Genomic DNA, 12,544 nt, shown 5'->3' with positions numbered 1-12,544 from the left:
AGAAGAAGAAGGAAGAACGAAATAAATAATTAAATTAAATCTGAAAGGAAGAAGTGTGTAGGACATTCTTTGAAAAGTTTCATGCTGAATCAGGCAACAAACGCTTAAATCCTGGAGCGATTAAAAACAAACCCATGCATCAATAAATACCGGTACCCCGTCAAAATAGCCCCGTCGAAAAAGCTCCGACGAAATAGCCCCGACATAATATCCCGCACAGACAAAATAGACTGCAGACAAAATAGCCGCGGAACAATAGTCCCGACAAAAAAACTCCCTTCAGAAATCATCAAGAAATAATTCCTTAAAATACATTTTTTCGGAAATGGTAATATCCTCTATTCAGATGTTTATCTTAACCACATTAAATAAAAATGGTCTTTACAGAGAACTCGAACCGTGTGCCTTCTGTTAGGTCAAGTTCTTACAATGCGTTCTGTTATCTAAAGGATTTTACAAACAATTAGGCCAAAGAATACACCAACGCAACGACAAGAAGAAGGTTTTAAATTCGCGATATTTTATGATAAATAAATGGTACTCCGTTAATAGGTAAAACTTCTTTCAAGTGATGAAAATCAAGTAAAACTTTTTATTGAGGGTGTTCTCGACAGGGTTGTTTTAGCCGGGGGCTAACATGACCTGGGCTATTTTGTGTGCGATCTATTTTGTCGGGGCTATTTTGTTTTCGGGCTATTTTGTCGAGGTTATTTTGTATCCGGACTATTTTGACGGGGCTTTCTTGACGGGGCTCTTTTGACCGGGCCATTTTAACGGGTTATGATAAATACCTGTATCTGTATAGGTACTCGTGTTAATAGTAAATTGAAGACGGAAAAGAAGAAGGCAAGAACGCTATCTGGTTAATATTTTTCCGCAAAGTTTAGTTGCATCGCCTTGTATAAATAAACAAATAAACAACAGACCTCTGACGAAATCGAAGCGTACGGTACCACGCTGAAGTCGTACTCCCACCCATATTTGCAGGCTACCGTATTCCACCTAGGATCCGCTTCTTTCACTCCGCTCCTGAGCACTTCCGTGAAGTTCACGTCATACATTCTGCATCTGTCATAACCGCCGTGTCCTTCTGGTATGGCCAAGGCCAACCTATAACAAAAACGATCAATGATTAGTTATTGTTATTACAAATGAATAAATAATAAAGAATGTTGAATGATGCAAGTGGTTCCTGAACGGCTACGGTACAATTTAGGCGAGGCAATGAAGCACTAAAAAGTAAGATGAATCGCTATGCAACTTTTTGCATTCGATTCGGAAAGTGTCAGGAAAGTTTGCGAACAAAATTCATGGTGGTAAAATAAAAATTGCATTCTGTGCATAAGGAAAATGCATTTCCAAAGTGCATAGAAAATAAAAAATTTGCAACTCGGAAAATATCGACAGGAATGAGTTCAATTTTGTTGGTTACGGGTTTTCGAAGTCGCTAAATACGAATAAAATAACATCGATGTTGCCCAGCAGGGCTGGCGATAACGGGCCTGCAAGGGATGCATTTCAGGCGGGCGCCTCTGTTTGGGGGGCGCCGAAATGAGCTTTTTTCCTGCTGGTGTTATACAAAATACTACTTTAGAAAAAACGAAGGGCGCCTATGCTAGTTTTGCAGGTGCTGGGGTATAAGGTATGATACCAGCCAAGAAAGCCAAAGTGATACGATAAACTACCTCAGATAATTGACATAATATATCAACCAACTACGATAGTTATCGTCTACCCTAGACTAGCTCAATCTCCCAAGTTGTGAGTCCACCTTGTCTTAATAAAAAATATAAACATTGCAAATTCGGAATGGAGCAAATAAAACAATAATTTAACTAATCATGTTTATTTTTTATAAAAGACATAATTAATGTATTAAAGATAATATATAAGATCTTGCCGAAACTTAAAACGGGCTCCACACTCTCGGCGAAGTTACTTCGCCAAAGTTGACCGAAGTCCGAAGTGCCTCTCTACACACTCGTTCTACTTCGCGAGAAACACATTCAAGCCAAGCGGTGCGATACCGACAAAGATCCCTTTGAATCGGACGCGCCAGACCGACAGATTTCGGAAGTAGAACGAAGTTAGACAAAGTTACACAAGGTGGCCGTCTACACTCTCGTACTTGTTGAAACTCGATCGACTTCGGCGAGAGTGTGGACGGCGTTTAACAGATCAGAGATTATACTTATTCGATGGCACTTGATATCTGTCTGCCGATCATCGGTGTCTTGCTGTTGGTTCTGCGACGGGCTCTGGGGTACTAGATGTTCTGGCCACCAGGCCTAACAAGGATCTACAGACCGAGCTAGTCTCGTAAATTCCACGGCTTCGAGCCACGCTTCACGCAACCGTATTTGCGTACTTGTGTTTCGAGTTGTGTGGTCGCGTGCTGGTCGAGTGGAGTTATAATTTACCAAATTTAAATATAATCGTTTCTACTGATTCATAATATACTATACATAATATAATATATATTAAAGTTTTTAATATTGCTAATATTATTAAAGTTTTTAACATTGTATTTTAATATAATTTTTTTTATTAATAATAATATATTACCTAAGTATTGCACCTAGTTCAAAAAAAGTTCAAGATACATACCGCGGTTTTTTCAAAGGTAATACCACGAGTCCTCTAAATGTTATCGATACATTTTTTTGTTTTCACGAAAACTTCTTTATTTGGTAAAATTACGAAAACAAACCGAATGATAAAATCACGAGTCTGAAGGACGAGTGATTTTATCCATTTCGGTTTGTTGAGTGATTTTACCCTAAATAAAGAAGTTTAAGAGGATCGGAACGTATTTTCGGCTGCAATGCTATTCAAATGGGGATTCATTTTTTTCAAATCCTGAGAAAACTAATAAGTAGTTTGGAAAAATTTAAACGCAGAATGAAAGATTACGTTATTAGCGAGGGCCGAAAGTCCCTGAGAACTTCTACAATGTTTATTTTAATAAGTTACAGGGGTGAAAAAACTAAGAGAAAATTTAGTGTGATTTTTAAATTCAAATATCTCATTCAAAATAAACTTTTTATTTATTCTAAGGGACTTTCGGCCCTCGGTAATAATTTAGTCTTTCATTCTGCGTTTAAATTTTTCAAAAATATTTATTGGTTTTTTCAGGATTTGAAAAAAATGAACACAATGCCGTGGTAATATTTTCCAAATCTGTCTTTGTCTTACAACGCACTCAACCGAATATAATATTGTCAGCATATATTGTCAGTCAGACACTGACAATCAGTGACAATTTTAAATATTTGACATTGCATCGGGAATATTTTGAGAAATTGATTAAATATTATTGATATATAGTGTATTTGATAAATAATTGATTTAAGACGTGAACTTAATAAAAAGTTATTTATTGTGTATTATTTGTGAAAGATCCAAGCAGAGAATACATCAGATATATCCTGTGATCCAAGTATTTTGTTGTTAGAGATGTTTTATCTCTATCTATGGAAGAGACTGTTTTATCAAGGAAGAGGCTGTTTTATCAGTATTACACTCAATGATTGGCTAGAACGACGCGTGGTGATTGGCTGAAAAAGCAAAAACGTCAGAATTTGACAGGTGAAAAAATAATCATATGAAAATGCAAAGCAAAATATACAATTTGCAGAGTAAATGCTTGTTTTTTTGATAAAATAATACAAATTGTATGTAGGTAGGTAGAGTAGCTAAGCGTTGAGTAGTTATAGCAAAAGTAGCTACGCCATCTGAGACACGAAAAGGATGAAATTAGTTTTATTTTCTTTTCTCATGGAGCACGATGGAGAGTTTTTTAAAATAGGTAACAATGCATCTTGTTTTGTTACCTATGTTGCAAATATGTTGTTTTTTTTTGCAAATTACAAAATATGTTGTTTTCAATACAAGTTGTTATTATTTACTGAGCATTTAGAATTTTGACTAACGCCCGAATTCATGATAAAGTTAAAGTTGGTACTTTTAACAATGCAATTAATTGTTACAGTTAAAGAAAACTTCAGGTAATACATCTGTTTTGGTGGCGAATTTAGATTTCTCCTCCCAAAAAACCCCCTCTTACCAAATTTCGTGTTGTTATCCCATATGCCTTTCGGGAAATATTCAAGCATAAATAAAATAAAAGTTTAATCTTAACACCCTGTATTTCGGATATTATCAACGTTTGTACTAAGGTAAGTTAGCTTAAATCGACCTATTTTAAGCTCAGAAATCTACGGTTAAGCTACGGCCCATGCCCATTCTTTATCAAACACCCTGTATAAAATATGCTATTACCTGGATGTTTTTTTAAATGTGCCGTCAAGTTCGAACATTTCGAAAAGTTTATGTTACACTTAGTACAACGATTCATTTTCTACTTACAACAAAAAGAACACTTAGAAAATAAAACAATTTTTTAAGTTTAAATTATAAACACAAAACTAAATAAATAATTTCTCACAACGGTCAAAAACCACACTTAAAAGTTTTAAAAATTCACAACACAGAATATCAGTATGTATATAATACGCAAATATTCAAACAGAATCCAAACACCTGACACAGTGTCTCAATTACGATTGCGCGAAGCCCTGGAATTTACGAGACCAGCTCGGTCTGTAGATCCAAGTCCAGGCCTACAGGTGTCGGTTGGTCGTTAGGTGTCTACGTTGCGGTTATCGCTGCATCGCCGGCGACATTGGGGGCTCCAGCTTGAGGAAGTTCTCCCTCTGAGTGAAGGGTTGTTCATATTTTGGTAAATTATCCAGAAAACTAGAATACACACAACTATATGAGACAACAAGAAAAAATGAAAGATCCTTGTCATTCCAAGAAATAATCCAGAAATGTTGCAGAAAGGCAAGGTTACACAAAATTAATAGTTGGAGCCGCTATAAATATTATAGATTTAAAATGTAAACCATATTTCTCGATGTCACCATTTTCATAAGGTTGCTAGTTACATGTACTAGGCAGAACGTGAGTATTACCACATTTTTTTCTTTAACTAGTCACAATTTTAACCTTTTGCATTCATTCTAACGTGGAAATACTTCGTTCTAGGCACTGAAGATGATCTGATCTAGATCGAAAACGTTTTGCAGATCCTTTTGGATGACTTTTAATAGTTTTTAATAAACTTTTTATACCATTGTACAAATGAAGTTTTTTACTTCTGTATGAAAATTAATAGTAATAATTAATATTAGTAGTTAAATATTTGTGGATTACCACATACATATTTATGGAGATAATAGATATATAATGTGAAATATATGAAGACACCACCATGAGGTATGAAAATAAAAAGTATAATGGTAGGTTAGGTAGAAAGAAATGAACATAAAGACGATTACGCATATAGGCTTAGAAGAAGGTTTACAGTGATGATTACTTACCCCAATTTAAGGAAGGTTCCGAGGTCGCTGAATACAAATCTGATAACGATCATTGTCCTCGAAATACCTGGTGAAAAGGGTAGACCTCGTCTCCTGGAGTTTTATGTTAATTTCAATTTTAATCAGTCGACAGTTATTACACGAGGGTTTTTGAGGCCGCTGAACACGAATATGCGAACGACGATCATCGTTAATATACTGAGCATGATGATGAATTTAGATTATCAAATATTCAGTTGGCGGAAACTTATCGGTATAGGATGTATTTCATGAAAAATAAAAAGGTGTCGATTGGTAAAATTCTGCTATTCTGTCAACGGGTTGTTGAATTTATACAACATATAAAAATAGTGTATTTACAACTTCAGACTTGGTTGTACGGATAAGGAGTTTTTAATGTAATAGACTGGGGATGGGAGCTCAAAGAAAACTCCTATCATCTAATGCAGATGACACAACCTCTTGATCCACCAAGTGTTGTGAGTTTAATTTTTTGAAGTTGCCAAAAAGCCTGCAGCTCTTCATGAGGATGTAGAAAGAATGGATTGGTTTGCAATTTGGCATGTAAAAACTGTGCTGGGTCTAATGGTATGGATGTGGACTACTATCAAGAAAATCAGTTTTTGATACAGAGGAAGATGAGGAATAAATAAATTTGAATCATACAATTACTTATTAATAAATAATCGTTTTTGCTTAATAAAATAATTGTTGAATTTGTATTCAAGAAATCATATTTTAAATCTTATTTGGTACCACACTTTCATAAAAATCTTAAATAACAAATATAACACTTCAGGAGACGACGGCCACTTTGAGCTGGGCACCAGGTGGTTCGAGGACCACCGTCGTTATCATATTTGTATTCGACGATGTCGATAAACCCCGAATATCAAAATGGAACTTATTTCTGTCAATACTTTCCTTGTTGCAAATTTTTCATTTTTTATGCACTTTGGAAACGCATTTTCATTTCCTTATGCACAAAATGCAGTTTTCATTTTATCACCATGAATGTTGTTCACCAACTTTTCTGAATCATTCCCGAGTCGAATTCAAAAAGTTTCATAACGATTCATCTTACTGCGGAAAATTGGTAGGTTTAGTACTTCATCGCCTCACCTATTGGGACCGTGCAAGTTCGGCAAAGCGACACCTATTTCTACGCTCTGCAACTTTATTCGCACTTTTAATTATATTGGCCAATTATATTAGTCCTGGTTACTGGATAATTGTCAAGGCCATAGTCCAAAAAAATAATAAGAAGAAAAATAAGATTCAGGTTATGTTATTAAAACGTAAACAATTGTATGTAGTAAATAAAATTAGTTATTAAAATGCAGTACTGCAAGCAAAATACAATTAATTAAATTTACCTTTATATAATAATTGCCTATCATATCAATATTGTGGAGCAATATATAATTTTGCTTCTTCATTGACAGTAGATATGAAATATACGTCAATTTGACAATTTCAATTGACAATGAATTATTTAAGAAAGTTACAATATTTCTCCGCTATTCGCGCACGATTGTTTCTCAATTCCCTTCCAAGTACTTGCACACCGCGAATATGAATAAATTATTTTGTGGTAATATTAGAATGAAATATTTGGTAACGGTGCTTTGTGTGTCGCCGATTATAAATAGTCATACAATTTATGGTAGGGGAGCCCAAGCGGGGATTTTTGCAGTTAATCGAGCGCGTCAGATGATCATATGGGGAGAAACGTGGTACCCTCCTCTACCATATTATTATATTGGCTCTTAACACAGGGGAGTTCATTCAGGGGGACACGAAAAAAAAATCTATCGTTAAAAATACTCGAAATTGTCAGATTAAGATAAGGTAAGTTAAGTACATACATGCAAAAGAGTGTATATTTAAAAAATCTGACGATTTGAGCGGGCATACGGAAATGGGCTAGTCAAAAAGTTTCACAAAAAAAGCGAATATTTCGCGAAATGAACGTCAGATCGAAAAACTAAAAACTACGTGTTCAATATTTTTCAAAAATCTATCGAAAGATACAATCAATGAAATCAAACATACCTTTAAGGGGGTATTAGTACGCTATGGTCAAAATAGGTGGCCAATTTTTAAACTAACGTTTAACAGTTCTTTGAATAGATGGCAGCACGTACATATATTTTATTATTAAATTTAGTTCTCTGAACGACACCGCATTGATGCCATGTATTGCAACTTAGGCTCGGCACATCTCGATCTTAATCGTACTTTGTATTTACAGACGACAGTTGTTAATCCTTTCTTTACCTGCCTAGGGTAAATTCTCATTAATAGATACTAAACGTTCATTCATTTGGATATAGTTTATTATTTAATATTGTATTATACGGCAATTCGTAATTCTTTACCTGCTCAAAAGGATTTATTTCAAACTAAAGAAATTTGCAATTATTTGAAATACAAGTAAGTGCCTATCTAAATGACCAAAAAAGAATTATGCTAATTGTCAGAATGAAGATCGAGTATAAAATTAGTATTTTTAATAAATGTAAAATACGTAAGTCAATTGAAAAACAGAGTCACTACAATAACTTTTTTCATATTGAATGTTTTTTCAACATGGAAAGTTTTTTCCTCGGAAAATTTCACATTTTCATTTCATTTCTCATTTCAACATGCAAGGCAGAATAATAATTAGCCTAATGAACCACTTACTTAAAACATTTTTAAAAGTAATATACTGCAGAATACCTATATAAAAAATGCGAAGAACAAGTATCACGGACAAAGATTTGATTCCGCAATGCCTTGCCCTTAGGCACCCGAGAGGCTCTATTGACTGTCTAAGTGCTATATATTTGTTTTATCGACTACAAAAAGGCATTTGATAGAGTACAACATGATAAGCTGCACATACTCATAAATTATCTTGGAGGAAACTGGATTAGATGATAGATCTAAACAACATTAGATATGCCGACGACGCAGTAGTTTTTGCAGATAGCCTAGATGATTTGCAAAGAATAATGTCGCGCATATAAGACATAAGTAGTGAACATGGAATTTCAATACGAAAAAAAAAGAAAGTAATGGTAGTCATTAAGAGCGAAATATATTACATACACGGCTTTTGGTTAACCAACAACCAATTGACAGAGTGGACAGCTACACATACCTTGGTACCTACATAAACAGTCAATGAGACCACTCTAGTGAAATAAAACAACGCATAGGAAAAGCGAGATCAGCGTTCATAATGATGAAGTCTCGTTTCAGAAGTCACATTTACCACTTGTTAACAAAATTTCTATTATCAGATCCTATGTATTTTCTAGATTATTATACTGAGTAGAAGCCTGGACTCTTTCCGAAACTTCTTTAAGAAAACTCAAGGCATTCAAGATGTGGTATTACAGTCGCATTTTAAGAATTTCGTGGATGGGTCGTGTGACTAATGTTGAGGTCTTACGTAGAATGGGCAAGGAATGCGAGATTATTAACACACATTATTATCAAAGAGCGCAAAGTAGAATATCTTGGGCATGTTATGAGGAATGAATAGAGATTGCCGCTACTCATTCTTCAGGGCAAGGTATTGGGAAGAGAGGACCAGGGAGAAGAAGAATATATCTGAGAAACTGGTTCAATACCTACATCGACAAACAGACTATTCCGAATAGCAGCATGCAAAGTTAGGATAGCCATGCTGATCGCCAACATTCGGAACGAATAAGCACCGTGAGAAGAAGAATATCTCATTTTAAATTCTTCTTCTTCATGTGCCTCGTCCGTTGCGGACATTGGCACGTTAGTCCAAACCATTGGCGTAAGTTTTGAAGCCATGAGTGTCTTCTTCTTCTGGGTCCACGTTTGCTCTCTATTTTACTCTGTATTGTCAGTGGCAGTATACGATATTTATCATGTCTCATAATATGATCGAGGTATTCAGGTTTCCGTTTCTATTGTGAAACAGATTCTCATTTTTGTTTTCTCCTCAGCGCAATACCTCTACGTTGGTAGTGTGAGTCGTCCAGGACATTTTGAGGATAAGTCGGTACACCCACATTTCGAATACCTCTAGCCTTTTCGATAATGTTTCCGTTATTGTCCAGGTCTCTGCTCCATACAACAAGACTGGAAATACATAGCATTTTAGCAGCCGTATTTTTAGTGGGACAGATATGTCGCAATGATTGAATATATTTCTCATGTTAAATGTAGCTCTGGCCTTTTCAATTCTACATCGTATTTCGGTTGTTTGATCCCATTTCTAGTTGACGACTGTTCCAAGGTATACATATACTTCTACGTGTTGAATTGGTTTTTTATTTTCAATTGTCTGGCAGGTTTTTGAGTTTTGCTCACCAGTGTCCATTTTTGTTTTATTTATGTTGATGGTTAAAATCTCTTTTTTCACTCGCTCTTTGTAGGTACCCGGGTATGACAGGCCTGTCGATACTGCTAGCAACCACAACTGTATCGTCTGCATATCGGTTTATCTAATTATTACTCCAGTAAATTTCAATATTTTTTTCACTTACGGAAATATTTGACATAAATTAATCAATGATTATACAATATTGTTTTGTCTACAATTTTTTTATTAGGATAATGCCTCAACAAATACTAATGGCCATCGGCATGTGTAATGTGTGTAAAAATGTCGACGTCATCGTCTTTACAAAGAGACGCTAATTGTATCCGAACAATGCATTATTTGCAGGGGCGTCATTTGGGCGTCCAGGGGGGGGCATGTGCCCCCCCCTGGCCCTAAAAAATGACTGAAATTTACAAAAAATACATTAATATTCATCATAACATCATATATAATGTATTGTATATATAGTGCTTGCCCCCCCCAAACAAAATTTCAAATGACGCTCCTGATTATTTGCGGCCCTATAAAAATTAAATTTGCCAGAAAGTGAATAAAACTGAAATTGTTTTTAGATCCGCCCCACATAACATACTAGAGCTTACTTATGTTATTTATGTATTATGTCAAAACTAGTATAATCCCCCAGTAAAAACTTTGAGTCATTTTGAAACTCGTTTAACTTTCAACCATTCGTATAACGTCACGGTTTCAAGCATAAAAAATGTATATTTGTATTGTTAAGACACTGTGACGTTATACAATTATGATTGAAAGTGAAAGTCAAACAAGGTCCAAAATGCGTACTGGGAGGGGGTGGGGCCACTTTTCTAAACAAAACCGCGTGATTCATCGTATTTCCGTGGTTACAAAACTCGTTTTCAATTGTTTGTAGATTTTCTTAAAATCCGGCAAACGCGCATCTGTCTCCATTTAATACATCACTGCTGCCATCTACTAAATGACACGTGAACTCATCTTCTCATCTATTAAGTGACAGCGGAACTAATTTATCACTAGAAAAATGCCAACTTATTGCTGTAATTTCAACAAAATCCCCAGATTGCAGCTTTTAACTAAAATTTTTACTTTTAGGTACAGTTAATTTAAAAATTATGGCAATATGGACAATGAAATTTTGTTTAAAATAAAGCTTTTTGCATAGTTAATCGTTTCTGGTAGTTATTTTCCACCCAAGTTCAAAAATTATTATGCAAAACGAATTTTTATAGCAAGTTACTAAGTAAGTTATGACATGGACTCCTTTATGTACAGTTATAAAAAATATACTGCTTTCTTTGGAAATTTTACCTAGATACTATTAAAATAGAAAGTCTACAGTTCACGTACATACCCCTAAGTTGAAGATTGGTTTTGAAATAGTGACGGTAACTGTACCTAAAAACTATATAAATTTTAACATTGTGTCATACCACCTTAACCTGTGCTGCCCAATTATATGCTTCATCTGCTAAACCTACTAATCGTAGTTGTTGATTGTAACAAAGTTTGGGATAACGTTTATCGTCCATAAGCAAAATTTTTTGTAACCAACTCAAAGTCATTTTAAAGAGATTATACGAATATTTTACACGTCCCGTTTCTAACCGCATTGCATAATCAGGGGTGTTTTTTGGGAGTAACAGAATTCGTTTTAAATAAGTAGTTTGTACTTTTTCGAGAGCTTCAGTGTATCTAAGTGCCCAAACGGGAGCGCAGTTTGACATCACACTCAATGCCAGTGACTCAAAGAGTTTGATTCTTGGTGACCACGAGTCTATTTTACTAGATGTTAAAATTGGAATAATTGATCCAACTGCTTGCTTGGCTTTATCGATGGTTGTATACGACATTTCGCGAAAAAGTGATGATTTGGTAAATGTCACTCCCAACTAGTTGTATGAATTGGTTGAGATCACTGGATTATTGTTATAAAAAAAATTAATGTTGTTTGTGGTGTGGCCACCTTTTGAAAATTTGAGTATTTTTGTTTTTGTGGTATTATCAGTGAGATCGTTGGATTTAGTGTAGGATTCAAGTAATTTTAGTTTTCTTCCAACATCCGCTTCAGAGTCAGCTAATATAACTAGGTCATCAGCATACAGGAGTAGCAGAATTTCATTTTTTGAATCAATGCTTACACCTCGAGCACCATTTCCGTAGAAGAATGTTTCAATATCCGCAATAAATAAGGAAAAAAGTAATGGGCTTAAAGTTTCACCCTGTAGTACACTAGCTGTAACATCAAATGACCTAGAAAAACCATTTGAAGCATTTACTTTAAAATAAGCAGTTTGATATAAATTTTTAACGATTTGTAGGATCCTAGATGTCACATCAGAACGGTATAATTTTTGCCAGAGTAATGCGTGGTTTATTGAGTCAAATGTTCTTTTAAAGTCAAAAGAGATGGAGAATAGCTTACGTTTTTTATGCCTTATGTGAAACTGAATAACAGAGCTCAAGGTGTAAACATTGTCAATACAACCGCGGCCTGGTCTGAAACCCGCTTGAGATTCAGGTAGAATATGGTATTCCTCGCACCAAGATGAAAGTCTAGACTGAAGTATGTTGGTAAAAATTTTAAGTGAGCAATTTAATAGTGCCAGACCTCTATAATTTGTGGGTTCATCAGGAGGTCCACTTTTATGAAGCATCGAAAGAAGAACTTCACACCAACTTTTAGGAATGGTTCCGGTTTTGGAACCTTATATTTATTTTTTGATATTGACAATACCTGATCCCGTGAATTTAAAGTGATGCGGAACACTCGAGGTTTGTTTAAATCTATTTTTCCTAATCGAGCAGCTGA

The 12,544-nt window shown here is 35.0% G+C and overlaps 1 protein-coding gene across 1 annotated transcript in view; it reads right to left on the bottom strand.

Annotated features, from left to right (window-relative positions):
• Positions 1-12,544, bottom strand: part of LOC114325651 (organic cation transporter protein) — a 203,870-nt gene that overhangs the window by 52,459 nt on the left and 138,867 nt on the right. Inside the window, exon 2 of the mRNA XM_050659632.1 lies at positions 927-1,110. Within this exon, the coding sequence (XP_050515589.1) occupies positions 927-1,110 (184 nt within the window). The remainder of the gene's footprint in view (positions 1-926; positions 1,111-12,544) is intronic.

This window comes from Diabrotica virgifera, chromosome 8 (assembly GCF_917563875.1).
Source record: "Diabrotica virgifera virgifera chromosome 8, PGI_DIABVI_V3a".
Classification (NCBI taxonomy): domain Eukaryota; kingdom Metazoa; phylum Arthropoda; class Insecta; order Coleoptera; family Chrysomelidae; genus Diabrotica; species Diabrotica virgifera.
The sequence above is the reverse complement of the archived record's forward strand: the minus strand, read 5'-3'. Positions and strand labels throughout refer to the sequence as shown.